This window comes from Theropithecus gelada, chromosome 18 (genome assembly GCF_003255815.1).
Source record: "Theropithecus gelada isolate Dixy chromosome 18, Tgel_1.0, whole genome shotgun sequence".
Lineage (NCBI taxonomy): Eukaryota > Metazoa > Chordata > Mammalia > Primates > Cercopithecidae > Theropithecus > Theropithecus gelada.
Window position 1 is genome coordinate 18,153,535 of NC_037686.1, and position 15,716 is coordinate 18,169,250.

Here is a 15,716-nt window from a genome sequence, read left to right on the forward strand (position 1 = left end):
TATCTTCTAAGAATCATAGTGAGCCAGGTGTGGTGGCTCATGCCTATAATCCCAGAACTTTGGGAGGCCAAGGCAGGAGAATCACTCGAGGCCAGGAGTTTAAGACTAGCCCGGGCAATATAATAAGATCCCATTTCTCCAAAAAATACAAAAATTAGTCATACATGACGGTGTATGTCTGTGGTCCTAGCTTCTCAGGAGGCTATGGCAGGAAGACTTCTTGAGCCCAGAAGCTCGAAGCTGCAGTGAGCTATGACCATGCCACTACACTCCAGCCTGGGTGACAGAGCGAAACACTGTCTCCAGAGGGAAAAAAAAAAAAAGACTGATGGTGAAATAAAGGCATTTTCAGACCCAAACCAAACCACAACAAAAATACTAGAGGTATGTCTCACCAGCAAAGCAGTGCTAAAGGAAATACTAAAGTATGTTCTTTAGGAGGTGGAAAAAAAAGTGATTTAAGCTAGAAGGTCATAAATGAAGAGAGGAACAGAAAGCATCAGAAATGGTAAGTAACTATGTGAATGAATCTAATGAATACTGATTTCAAAAAAAAAACAGTAATAACCACCACTTGTGGGTAAACATACAGAGACTTAAAATACATGACAACAACAATGAAAAGGTCATTGAGGGAAGGAACAGAAATGAAGTATCTGATGGTCCTTTGACTGGGATGTATGTTATAATCTATACAGTAACCAATAAAAGAATACTAAATATGTAAGATTTCCCAACTATAAAGAAAAAAAAGGAATAATAAAAAAAAATTAATTATTGGCAGGGCACAGTGTCTCACACATGCAATCCCAGCACTTTGATAGCTAGACTGAGTTTAAAAAAAAAATCTACATCCTACTCATAATATCGTATCTCTAACACAAGAAAAAAGAAAGGAGAATATCATGGAAACACCAAAGAAAGCTTATTTAGCTATACTAGTATCAGACAAAGTAGACTTTAAAAGCATTACTAGAGATAACAAGGGATAATTCATAATGATGTTACAGGTGGGGCGCAGCACTTTGGGAGGCCGAGGCAGGCGGATCATGAGGTCAGGAGATCGAGACCATCCTGGCTAACATGGTGAAACCCCTTCTCTACTAAAAATACAAAAAATTAGCCAGGTGTGGTGGCGGGTGACTGTAGTCCCAGCTACTCGAGAGGCTGAGGCAGGAGAATGGCGTGAACCCAAGAGGCGGAGCTTGCAGTGAGCAGAGATCACGCCACTGCACTCCAGCCTGGGCAACAGAGCGAGACTCCGTCTCAAAAAAAAAAAAAAAAGAGCTACAAGGAAAATCAGTTAATCCACAATTTGACTTGTACATTTTAAACATACATCTCTCAGTAACTGATGAACAAACAAACAAAACACTGGAAAGGCAAAAAAAAAAAAAAAAAAAAAAAAAATTCATTAAGTCTAGAGGATTCAAACAAGATTAACACACTTGACCTAACCTAATAGACATATATAGAACTCTGCACTCGGTGGCTAGACAATACATATTCTTTTTAAACACACATGAAACATTTGTAAAAACTGACCATATGCTGGACCTTAAAACAAATCTCAACAAATTCCAAAGAACTCAAACCGTAAAATGTTATTTAACCACAATGCAATAAAGCCAGAAATGAAGAAAATAAAATACCCATGTTTGGAAATTAAGAAATATATTTTTATCAACCAATGCATTAAAAAATAATTATGAAAATTAGAAAATATTTGGAATTAAATAAATGTAAATATACTACATATCAGAACTATGATTAGAGGAAAACTTATGCCCATTTTAAATGCATTAGAAAGCTGAAAATTGATGAAAGAGGCATTCATCTAAAACTCAGAAAAACAGCAAAATATACCAAAAGAAAGTAAAAGGAAGAAAATCATAAAAGACCAGAAATAATCATAAACAAAAACATACATAAGGTGACCAAGGGCAAAACTATTTCCATAATAATAAGATGAGGTTTGCCTTTTATGCTAAGTTCACATTTATAATGATGGTACAAAAGCAATAGTGGATATAATTGCTGGAATCTCATTATAAATCAAGGCAATGACATCAAACTATTATTAGTCAGTGTATTACTGACTGCCCCACACTTGCAGTTGAAAAAAGAAAAAGATAGTTTCAATTAAAAATGTACTTGATGAAGCAGTAAAAATTATTTAGTAAATTCTCCATGTCTTATAAATAAATATTCAGTGACAAAATGGGAAAATAATAAACATTATCTGTCACAAAGTAAAATAATCAAGAAAAAGCATTTGTGATTGAGTTGCCAGCTGAACTAGGCACCGTTTTCACAGAACACCGTTTTTACTTGAAAGAACAATTGTTAACTATATTTATCCAGGCGTGGGTATTTGGCAGACATCTTCTCAAAAACAAACAGTGAGCAAGAAAATCAACTGATAACATCTGTTGCCAAGATCAAATTTGAATTTTCAAGCAAGAATTTGGAACATGCAAACTTATCTATCACCTTGAGCTTGACAGCATCCCCATACTTAGGCACTTTTCTGATGAGATTAGAAGTGATTTTAACCAATGTAGTCTTTGGTATCACACAAAAAAATATGTTAATGTTTGGAAGAACTGTTTAACTCAGTAAACTTATACTTTCCAAATCACCAAAGCATGATGTTATAAAATTATACATGAGCAAAAATCTGTTCAAAGTGTAATAAAGACCAATGGGCTTAAATGTACCACAATAAGAAAAATATAATGATACAATTTAAGATTCCATATCGCAACTAACCTTAAAAAAAAAAATTAAAAAGAGTATTGATATCTCCTGTAATATCAAACAAGGTTATGCACAAAAATCTGAAAAGGCTATTAAAATATTCTTCCCCTTTCTAACTACATGTCTGTGTGAGACTGCATTTTCTTCTACTACAACCAAAACAAGATACTACAATAGACTGAATGCAGAGGTAGATGTGAAAATATAGTGTCTTCTATTAAGCCAGACATTTAACTGAAACTTGTAAAAATGTAACATGATGCCATTCATCTCACAAAGATAGTTATTTTTCCTTTAAAGAATGTTATTTATATTGACATGCAATAAGTTTATTATTTTTAACAAACTAATTTTTTAAATTTGTTTTAATTTCACAACTGAGAAAAATTTATAATTTATATTAACAATATAACTCACATCAAGCTCTTTTAAGTCCTCAATAATTTTTAAGAATGTAACAGGGTTCTGAGACCAAAAGGTTTGAAAAATGCTGCAACAGAGCACAATCAAAACCAAAAGTTGATTCTTTGAAAAGACTTAAAAAACCCATAATAAACACCTGGCAACAGTGATCAAAAAATATTTTAAAGAAGAAGTCACAAACAATGACATTAAAAAGAAAATTATCACTACAGATAGTGCTGACATTATGAAAATAGGATTGTTTCAAGAGCTTTTACTTTATTTTCATGCTAATTAATGTTCAAATTTATTAAAATGCTAAAAACCACAACTTACCAAAATAGGAAATTTATAAAATATAGAAATTGTCATGTAACAATTAAATAAATAAGTAAATAAAAACTTCCTTGCAAAGAAAATTTCAGATTCAGATGGCTTTTCTAAAGAATTATACCAATCATTTAACAAAGAAATAAATATTATGTAAATTCTTCTGGATAAGAAAAAGTAGAAAATTCTCCAGCTCCTTTTATAAAGCTAGCATAGCCTCAAAATAAAAACCAGATGAAGGCATTATAAGAAAGGAAAATTACAGGTCAATTACACCCATGAACAAAAATGCAAAAATCCTAACCAAAATTTTAACAAACTGAATATAGCAATTTCTTTAAAAACACCATGACCAAGTGGGTCATCAACAAGTAGGTTAATTACAAGAATGCAAGATTGACTGAGCATTAAAAGTGTATCAGTATATTTTACCACATTAACAGATTAAAGAAGAAGAATCTTATGATCATCTCATTTGATGCAATAAAAGTACTTGATAAAATTTAACGTCCATTTAAGATATAAATTTTTACTTTGCACACCAGAAACAGAAAGGAGCTTCCTTAATCTGACGAAAGTTATCTACAAAACACTACAGCAAACATCATACTTAATGGTCAAACAGTGAAAGCTTTCCCTTTGAGATCAGGAACAAGACAAGGATGTCCTCTATCACCACTTCTATTCAGGAATGTACTGGAGGTCCTAGCCAGAGAAGTAAGGCAAGAAAAAGAAACAAAAGGTGTAAGGATTGACAAGAAAGAAACAAAACTGATTATTCACAAATGATATGATCGTGAATACAGAAAACTGAAAGCATCTACAGAAAAACATAGAAGAGCTGAACAAGAATGTGAGATTCAAATCAATTGCATTTCCATGTGAACAGCAAATGCAGTTAGAAAATAAAACTTAAAAAACAAACACTCGATTTAAAGTGGCCTCAAAAAATGTAAAGTATTAAATATCTAGCAATAAGCCCAATGAGAGAGGTGCAAATCATCTATAGGGAAAAATCATAAAACTTCATTGACAGACATTAAAGGACTAAATAAATGAAAATATATGCAGTGCTCACGATTTGGAAGACTCAATTTTGTAAAGATACCAAGTCTTCCCAGACTGATTTACAGTTAAGGTAATCTGAATGAAAATCCCTACAGGATTACGTGTATGTGTATATAACTTGACATACTGATGTTTAAGTGTATACGGAAATGCAAAGAACCAACAGCCAAGATATTCTTGAAAAAAAAAAAAAAGGAGTAAGAACTTCTTGAATATATATTAAGTACGACGAGAGTGGAATTCATACAAACAGACCAAGGAAACGATATAAACAGATCAGACACAGACCCACATATATATGGACACCTGATACAACATATATTACATGACAAAAAAATATACTGTGTTTCGTTTTTCCAAGAAATAATGATGGGACAAAAAACTATCCACATTGAAACAAATGAAACTGAACCTATTCCTCACATCATTCACGAAAGTAAATTCTACCTAGCTGGTAACCAAGTTCATGACAATTGCCACATGAAGAACTATTTCAAGTTCAAAACAAAATGTACTGATTAAAATATCCCCCAGTGGGATGTATCTTAGGGACAGGCATTTTATTGTTAGTGGTAATTTTGGTATCATTACATTGTTCGATGTTTTGTACAAAGTAGTATAAAGCAAATCACAAAAACAAAGAAGCTATGAAATACTTGAGTTATGTCAGAGGGACACAGGAGCCAAATGAAGAGGCTTCCATTGATCAGAGAAACAAAATTTCAACATAACAAAGAATGACTGCAAGGGATTTAAACATTAAAAATCCAAAAATGTATTAAGTTCAGAAAATAAAAACAAAAATATTAAAATGGTAACCTACACAGGTTGCTAGAGACTCACTCATTCTGAAAATTGATAAAGGGAAAGAATCTAGTGTTTATCATGCGTGACGTTTCCATGGGGACTCTCTAGTTTCAGGATAACCAAATATTTAATGAAAGGAAGTTTCTCTCTTTAAAATAATTACAGCTAATAAATGCAGGAGGGATTGTAAAATTAGAAATTCACCATTCTGTGATCCCAAAGTGAAATACAGGTTCTGGTCCATGAGCACCAATGACTATTAAAACTATTAAGTGATAGGTAGACAGGGAACTTCATAATGGATTGATTAGGCTGGTATCAAGTATACCCACTAATCAATCGTAACATTACTAAAAATGGAACGACCAAATATGTTCTTCCTGATCTGATATTATGGGAAATACAAAGCACCACCAACAAAATACTCTTACCAAAAATCTAAACCTCACTAATTAAGTCTCTCTAATTACTAGTTTACATGAAATAAGAGAAACAAAGGAACACGTTAAAAGACCATGAGAATACAATTAGCCAAATCCAGAATGTTAAAAATTCTACACAACCTATGACCCAGTTCCTTTAACAAATAAATGAAGATTTAAAAAGATAAAATGATACAGATTAAAAGAGACTAAGACACATATCAACCAATGTACTATGTGTACCTTGTTTGAATTCTGAGGCAAACAACTATTTAAAAATTTAGAGTTTTTTAAATCACTTCTCGGCCTTTTGGCTAAGATCAAGTGTAAAACATTTAGGTTTGTTTCAGGTAACAGATAAAAATTGAAAGCAGATTGAACATTATAAGACAGACAGAAATTATGGTTAACTTAGTTGGGTAAGAGAATAGTCCTGTCTGCTAGAGACGCATATGGAAATACAGTATTTACTGGTCAAACTGTAAGATGTCTGGGACTTGCTGTGAAATACTTCAGATTTACTAACAAATTACTTGTGCATTTAAAAATTAAAATAAATAGGTAGGTAGGTAGGTGGACAGGTAAATGAATAACTTTCTCAGGGACAGAATCAATTTTAGGTGAATTCAAATTAAATATAAAACAATAAAGCAAAATAATAAAGCTTTTAGATAACATAGAATACTTTCATATTCTCAGAGTAAAGCAGGATTTACTAAACAAAACTTAAAAATCATTGAACAAAAATATGCCACACCGTAAGTAACTATAAAGATTGTCTACTTCACATGATTTTAAAGGTACTTACTGCTGGTAAAAGAGACTGCATATTTTGATTAGAATCTGCTATTGTAGCAAGGTACACCAAGTTTGTGTGCAACATCTGCTGATACCTATTAAAACAAAACAAGTATCAATATTAAAAAATAATTTTCTTCCTATCTGCCTAAGTACAAACAGCATTGTAATCATTTCTAAAGTTTCATTAAAAATTTGTTACCTGAACATCAATAGCACTTCAATTTTTCCTATGCTGTACAAGTTCCAAATAATAAATATTTAAATATAATGAGCTCAGAGATCTTACCATGTATGCTAAATAGTATTATAATTATTTTATATGCATATATATCTCAATTCACAAACCAATACTATGAGGTAGGAGCTCTTTTCTCCATTTTACAGAAGAGAAACTAATGTTCAGAGAGGCTGATAACTTGTACATGATTGCATAGCTAGTAGATGGAATAACTGACATATGTAATAGGTCCATACTAGTACATTGAGTTTTTTTTTTTAAAAAAAGAACTAAATAAAAGAATCTAGTGAAATGTGCTTTTCCCAGCCGGGCACGGTGGCTCACACCTGTAATCCCAGTCCTTTGGAAGCCTGAGGTGGGCAGATCACTTGAGGTCAGGAGTTTGAGGTTGCAGTAACCCAGCTGCACTTTCCCTCAGTCTTTCTAATTGGCTGTCACTGTGGGGGCTCGGAGTAAAAGATCTGTGAAGAAGGCACATCTGTAGGTTTGTTTTCCTGAAGACCAGTGAGCCTCACCACGGACCAGGGGAGCTTTGTAAATGCCTGCATAAAATGTTTTCCTGGCTCACGCCTGTAATCCTAGTACTTTTGAAGGCCGAGGCGGGCAGATCACCTGAGGTCAGGAGTTCAAGACCAGCCTGGCCAACATGGTGAAACCCCGTCTCTACTAAAAATACAAAAATTAGCTGGGCGTGGTGGTACACGCCTGTAATCCCAGCTACTCAGCTGAGGCAGGAAATTGCCTGAACCCAGGAGGCAGAGGTTACAGTGAGCCGAGATCGTGCCACTGCGCTCCAGCCTGGGCAACAGAGTGAGACTCCATCTCAAAAAGAAAAAAAAAGAAATATGCTTATCCCTTTCCTTCGGCCATTTTCATTTTGCTAAAAACCTCAAACCCAAGTACGGTCAATATGTTCTGCCAAAATGCAGGAAAGGGGGTGGGAACCACACATTTTTTTCCTTTTCACTACTGTAGCAGTGACCAACAATTTATGCCCACTGTGTTTATACTACCCATCTATCAGGACTCAGCATATAAAGAAGGCAATGAATAGGCAATCTCCAACTACAGAAAAAAAGAGATACGCTAAAACAGGATGAGGAAATGTTACAACACCAACAACACTCAATATTAACTTTAAGAAAATAAAACAAATTCTCATTATCAGCATTATGTGGTTAAACATGCTTATTGTAATCCTACCTACGAATTAGTTTAGCTAAGCTTCTCTTCACAATTTTAAAAAATTAACTGACAAAACCATATTAAAATTAGCAGTGACCCAATCACTAGTGTTTTGTCTCAGTGCAGGCATACAAGCCCCATGAGTACAAACTTAAAACCTACATCAAATTGTTAGGCTTTCTAAAATTTCATTTACTAAAAATGCTAAATACAAATCAAAACAATAAAAATAAGTTTATTCGGCTAAAGGGCTCTAATTCAGATTCCAAATTAATTCATTTTCTAAAATAGACACCATAAAAGGAATCCTAGTTTTTCTTTTGTTCGTTTTTGGTTTTTTTTCATTTGTTTGTTTTTTTGAGACAAGGTCTCACTCTATCACCCAGGCTGAAGTGTGCAGTGGTGCAATCATGGCTCACTGCAGCCTTGACCTCCTGGGCTCAAGCAATCCTCCCACCTCAGATTCCCAAGTAGCTGGGCCCACAGCCGCATGCCACCACACACAGCTAAATTTTGTATTTTTAATAGACAGGGTTTTACCATGTTGCTCAGGCTGCTCTCAAACTCCTGAGTTCAAGCAATCGGCCAGCCTCAGACTCTCAAACTACTGGGATTACAGGCGTGAGCCACCGTACCTAGCCAAATCCTAGCATATTCTTTGCTACTTATTTTTTTCCTGCTACAAACAACAGGTTTCACAGCTTTTTTTTTTTTTTTAAGAAAGGAAATAACACTGTTCCTTGCTGACCTTAAAATAACACTTTCACAAACAAGGCCATGTTTTTAATGCTTTGCCTCACATGGACGCTACGTTGTCCAATCAGACATGATACATCTCTGATAGCTAACTTAACATAAAATGGACAAAGAAATAATTATATTGTACTGAATTATACATAATGGTTAATTGTGTTGTTGAAATTCTTCAACAGCACTAACAGGGACCACTAGCTGGAACTATTTCATTATTCCATAGAGATCTAGAAAGGAACTTAAAATATAGTGTTCCATATCTTGCCATTTTTTAAAAAAACAACCAGCCATTTTTAATTAGAACACATAACCTGTTTCAGTCTAGTCCTTCAAGTTTTCCTTTGCTTGAGTATTAGTATGGTTGCATGACATGAGATTTGCTGAGGACCACTAACCAAACCATACTAACAGACGTGGTTTATTCATGACCCTTTAAGAAAAAACTGTAGTATGCTGATTAGTACTTGACAAAGCCAGTGTGAAACTACTATTAAATCTAATCTGCCACACTCTTAAGGTCTCATATGTAAAATAATGGAGTTAAAGCAGGACTCTGAAGTTGCTTGCAGTTTTAAAATCTATAAACCCAGCATCTTTTATGAAGTAGTTTCATTTTAAGACATTTGCCCAACCTTCTCTCAACCATCAAATCTTTTCAATTTTTAATTGTGAAATAATTTTAAACTTACAGAAAAGTTTCAATAGTAAAAAGTCTCGTATATTTTTTTCTTCCAGATTCTCTAATTGTTAGCATTTTACCACATTTTTCCTATCATCTCTAAATACACACAGCAATACACACACACACACACATGCACTCACTTTTTTCCAAAACCATTTGTGAGTCAGTGATACCCCATTACTCCTAATACTTCAGTACTGGCTTCCTCAAAACAAGGCTATTCCCTTATATAACAGGACAACCATCATGCTGAAATTAACATTGATATATTATCACTATTTAATCCACAGAATTCATTCAAATTTCTCCAATTGTCCTAATATCTCCAAATCATTTTCCCTCGTATATGGAGGTAGATAAAAATGAAAAATTGTAATTGGCCTTTTCTAACTTCAATATGTTTATTTTCTGTAAAATTGCATTATTTTATAGTATTCATCAAATAAGCATATTCTTTTTTCTTCTTTTGAGACAGAATCTCACTGTCAGCTAGGCTGGAGTGCAGTGGCGCAATCTCGGCTCACTGTAATCTCTGCCTCCCGGGTTCAAGTGACTCTCCTGCCTCAGCCTTCCCAAGTAGTTGGGATTACAGGTATCCACCACCACGCCCAGCCAGTTTTTGTACTTTTAGTAGAGACGGGGTTTCACCATGTTGGCCAGGCTGGTCTTGAACTCCTGACCTCAGGTGATCTGCCCGCCTCGGCCTCTCAAAGTGCTGGGATTACAGGCGTGAGTCACCACACTCAGCCCAATTAAGCATATTCTAAGATGATTGAAGTTTCAAAGACGAACATTAACAAAAAAGTAGTAAATACTCGTATTATTTTATAAGTTTGTATACAGGTCACCTAAAAAGCAATCAGCAAATACTCCAGGAGAATCTGGACTCAGCTAACAATAGTGAAATACTAAAAATGATATTAAATATATTTTCCTCAGAAACTTTGGACATTTTTATTCTATATATAGTTACGTTTCTCACTGAAAGAGTTTACTTTCTTAATGTTTTATTCCTAAAACAGTATATGTTGTGCCGGGCACAGTGGCTTATACCTGTAATCTCAGCACTTTGGGAGGCTGAGGCAGGAGGATCACTTAAGCCCAGGAATTCAAGACAAGCTTGGGCAACAAAGTGAGACCCTACCTCTACAAAGAAGTGAAAAATTAGCTGGGCATGGTGGCATGCACCTGTAGACCCAGCTACTTAGGAGGCTAAGGTGGGAGGATCACTTGAGAACAGGAGGTTGAGGCTGCAGTGAGCCATTATCATACCACTTGGACTCCAGCTTGGGCAAAAGTGAGACCATGTCACGAAAAACAAAAAAAAATAAAATAAAATATTGTATGTTGACAGGAGGGAAAAAAGGAGTATATAAGGTAAGGGCTGTTATAAAACATATTCAGCATTTTATTTTTGATGATGATACTGTCCTAGTAAATATGACAAATATTCTCAAATACCCATGATTATTAACCTATTAAAAGAGACAGTTCACCTCCCAAAGAGGCCACTAAGAGTAACTCATCAATTACTTTGAATAAAGTAAAATGGACACTATATTTGTTGACGTAATTACAAAATTAAGCTGAAAGTAATTTCATTTTATAAAATAAACCTTACCTAGAAGCTACGAATATTTATTAGACAACGGGAATACACTGTATAGAATAAAAGTTATCTTCCAAACTAGATTTAAACCTTAACTCTTTTAAATTACGATGAATGATGAACACTAATTTTTTCTGTTGTTTGAGATTTATGCAACTCCAGAATAGTTTGGACTCACCCTAAAATGCAAAAAATAAGAGCTGATTTAAGCAAACATAGGCTGATTTACAAAATGCTCAAATCAAATACCACAGTGAATCAGCAACACATTCTCACATGCATTACCAGAATTTAAAGGAAGAGGGTCCAGGCATATGGGCTCCACAAGCGATTCAGACCACTGACTCAAAAGTGTAACATTTGAATTTGTGTGTGTGTGCAGATAGCAGTGATAACGCAACATACACAAAGGTACTACCAGTGAAAAGTCTTTGGGTAGTAAGAATATGGTATTCATTCTCTTATTTTTCCATATTTTTGTTTTCTAATTTGCACATACTGCTTTCATAAAAGTTATTTTTAATTAAAAAAAAAAACACACAAAACACTGTTTCAGGCAAAGTTATCACATCTTAAAGAGTTGTTAAATTAAAACTGGAGTATCAATTCCCAGATGGCTGTCATGTAATGTTTCTCTTTATTTTCCTTTTGCTTCTCCCACAATGAGAAACAAGACACCTGTTAAGGTCAAGAGGAGCTGTTTTTCTCGTTACTCACAAACCAATACTGACAACTTGAGAAAGAAAGAATATCTGAAGAACAAAAGAATGAAATTAAATCCACCAAAAAGGGCAGAATTTAAGATTCTCCCTAAGTAAATTTAAGCCCCATTTGCTTAAATTGTTCACCAAGTATATGTAAGAAAAAGGTCTAATCCAATACATAGAGAATGAGGGAAATGATCATATATACACTTGAAAAAGTTGAAAATATAAAGAAAACAGTGTAAACTTTTGCTGACTCAGTTGGTTCTAGACCTAAACATACACTATCCATGACATATACTACCCTTGGTTCTATGTGGAGTTCTTAAAAGCCAAAGGTAAAAATAATTTCAGTTATTCATCACTTAACAATGGGGACACAGGCCGGGCGCGGTGGCTCAAGCCTGTAATCCCAGCACTTTGGGAGGCCGAGACGGGCGGATCACGAGGTCAGGAGATCGAGACCATCCTGGCTAACACAGTGAAACCCCGTCTCTACTAAAAAAAAATACAAAAAAACTAGCCGGGCGCGGTGGTGGGCGCCTGTAGTCCCAGCTACTCGGAAGGCTGAGGCAGGAGAATGGCGTGAAACCGGGAGGCGGAGCTTGCAGTGAGCTGAGATCTGGCCACTGCACTCCAGCCTGGGTGGCAGAGCAAGACTCCGTCTCCAAAAAAAAAAAAAAAAAAAAAAATGGGGACACATTCTGAGAAATGTGTTGTTAGGTGATTTCATATTGTTGTGCAAACATCATCAAGAGTACTTACACAAACCCAGATGGTATAGCTTACTACACACTGAGGCTATATAGTATAGCTTACTGCTCCTAGGCTTCAAACCTGCAAAGCCTTTTACTGTACTGAATACTGTGGGCTGTACTGTAGTGAATGGTAAGTATTTGTATATCTACAATTATCTAAATAGAAAAGGTGCAGTAGAAATATGGTATTTTAATCTTAGGGGTATTATAGTAGAAGTATGGTATTTTAATCTTTCGGTCTGCTGTTGACCAAAATAGCATTAGGTCGTGAATGATTGTATTCTAATCAATGCCTCTAAGCTTTATCATTCCATGGCTGACTTGAGGAAGTGATCTCCTTATTACTGATGATTATCCACAGTTAAACTAAAGAAGTAGATTAAGTTAATTTTTTAAAGAACATTTTCAAATATATGGACAAGATTCATCTAAGTAATAATATATGCAACGGAAACAATCACATAAAATGCAAAACACACAAGAGATTAAACAGTAAGATAACCTAGCACTCAGATCTTAGTTTGTAAACATCATTCTCCACAAACAGAATCAGGGCTTGGAGAAACACGGGTGACTACCAACCTGCACAGGAAAAAAATCAGGAAGAACCTAGAACATTTTGTGGTATCAGAAAATAAGAAAATGCTCAAAAAATAATGAAGACATATCAAGAAGCCAGCCTGAGGGGCTCCCATTGGCCAAATCTGGAAGAATTAAAGAAAATAAATAATAAAGTAAGAGATTATAACCTACAAAATGCAGTAATAATGTTTAAGTCTATTTAGAGATAAATAAGTGAATGAAAGAATGAAGGAATAAAGGAATAGGAGAAGGACAAATTTCTTCCTCACAGTAGGACTTAAGTAAAACTAGAAGGAATGATACATTTAGTCATCATGGGTAACCACCTAAAGTGATAACTATTATAGGCAAAAATCATTGGATTTTTAGTGGATGCTAAAACTAGTGTGTTGAAGTATGATGAGAAACAATGTAAGTATGCCTCAAGGTATTAGATATGTATGAATTACAAGAAATAGCAACTTTATAGTGAACGAACTACAAAGTTATGATACCACCTTAGTTAAGATACCACCTTAACTAAGTCATCAAAGTTATCACCAATATTGGGACAAGCTACTAACATATGGCTACTGAGGATGCACTGTGAAGGACACAATATCACGTCAGTGGTACTCCTGCTAAAAGTGTATAGCGTGAATTTCATCATAGGAAACACCAGTCAAATCCTAAATGAGGGACATTCCACAAAACTACTGGTCTATACTATTCAATAATGTCAAAATCATAGAATATTTTTAAAAGACCCCCAGATTAAAGTATACTTAAGACACAAGACAACTAAACACAACACCAGATCCTGCACTGGACCCTGGACCAGAAAATATGCACTAACGGGACAACTGGCAAAATTCAAAAAAGCCCTAAATATTAGATAATAGTATTGCACTCTTGATTTTAACAATCATACTCTGGTAATTTAAGAATATGTGCTTGTTTTTAGGAAATACACACTGAGATTATTAAAAGTAAGAGGGATTCATATCTGCAATTACTCTCAAATGTTTCTGAAAAGCATTATGGGGGAGAAATGAATAAAAAAGCAAGTGGGCTATGTTATCGTATAAAAACTTCAGTACAGCGCATACAGGAATTCTTTGTACTATCTTTGAAATATTTTTGTAAGTCTGAAATTATTTCAAGACAAAAAGGCTTTTTGTTTTTTCTTGTAGTCGGTGTTAAGTAGAAACAGATCTCACTGTTGCCCAAGCTGTTCTCAAACTCATGTCGTCAAAGCAATCCTCCCACCTCAGCCTCCCGAAGTGCTGGGATTTCAGGCAAGAACCATCGTGCCTGGCCAAAACAAAAAGTTCTTTAAGACACCACTTTTCAGCAACTGGATGTGCAAAAATATTTTAAAGATGTCTAATATTCACTGCTCACAGGGATAGCTGAAAGCTAGGACTCTAAAAACCTGGCTGGGAGAAAGCAAACCAATACAATCTTTTTGCTGGCTAATTTGGCAACTTAGTATGGTCTTTAACCCAGTAATTCCATTTCTAAAACTGTAACCTACGTAAATATTAAAAACAGTATCTATCAACGTGTACGCATAAATAGGAACGCATATATGTAAATGCACATAAAAATGTTTGGAAGGATACATACTAAAGCAACAGAAGCAGTTACCCTATGGAGGGGAAGGAGATAAGATAGTGAGTGGCATGTAAAAGGTGACTTATCTCCACAAACTCACACTTTATAATTTTTTTTTTACAATGACCATATATGACTTTTTAAATTTAAAAATATTTTTAAACAAAGGGGAAAAAGTAATGGCAACCTGGAATTAAACAGCGGTTAAATCAAATGACAGCAAGAGACCAATACAATGTGAAAACCAAACAAAGCAAGGGCCAAGGTTGGTGGGAATTATCTGCCTGAGGATACACCAGTGAGGTCTCTAGGAAAGACAGATGCATCCCAAAACCAGGGTGAGAATAGTCAGCCCTCAGTATCCACAGATTCCACATCCATAGTTTAACCACCATGCATTGAAAATATTCTGGAAAAAAAAAAAAACGGATGGTTGTGTCTGTACTGAACATGCAGACTTTTTTCTTACTATTCCCTAAACGATACAGTTTAACAACTAGTTACGGAGTATTTACATTGTATTAGGTATTATGAGCAATCTAGAGATTATTTAAAGTTTACAGGAGGACGTGAGTAGGTTATATGCAAATCCTACACCATTTTATGCCAGGGACACGGGCATCTTGGACTTTGGTATCCATGGGGAGTCCTGGAATCAATTCACCATGGATACCAAGGGTCAACTATATTCTACAGCTGTGTTGACCAATATAGCACCCACTAGACACAGTAAAATATGGCTAATCCAAAATGAGATGTGTTATTAAAGCAAGATGCACAATAGGTTTCCAAGACTTAGAACAACAAAAAAAAATGTAAAATATCTCAATATTTTTATGCTAATTGTATATTGAAATGATACTATTTTGGAACTAATGGGTTAAATAAAATGTATTACTAATATTAATTTCACCTGCTTTTTACTTGTTTACTGTGTCTACTAGAAAATTTAAAATCACACATGTGGCTCGCATTTATATTTCTTTTTTTTTTTTTTTTTTTTTTTTTTTTTTTTTTTT

General features: G+C 34.7%; 1 protein-coding gene across 6 annotated transcripts in view; it reads right to left on the reverse strand.

Annotated features, from left to right (window-relative positions):
- The window catches only part of SS18 (SS18, nBAF chromatin remodeling complex subunit), a 73,970-nt gene that overhangs the window by 52,568 nt on the left and 5,686 nt on the right, over positions 1 to 15,716 (reverse strand). For 3 of the 6 annotated variants that reach the window (XM_025365078.1, XM_025365077.1, XM_025365073.1), the window contains exon 3: positions 6,598 to 6,682. The exons of 1 other annotated variant lie outside the window; for it this stretch is intronic. In XM_025365078.1, coding sequence (XP_025220863.1) covers positions 6,598 to 6,682 — 85 coding nt within the window. Of the gene's footprint in view, positions 1 to 6,597; positions 6,683 to 9,077; positions 9,197 to 11,069; positions 11,237 to 15,716 lie in introns of all 6 variants that reach the window. 2 more of the 6 variants (XM_025365075.1, XM_025365076.1) reach the window with 2 other exon arrangements.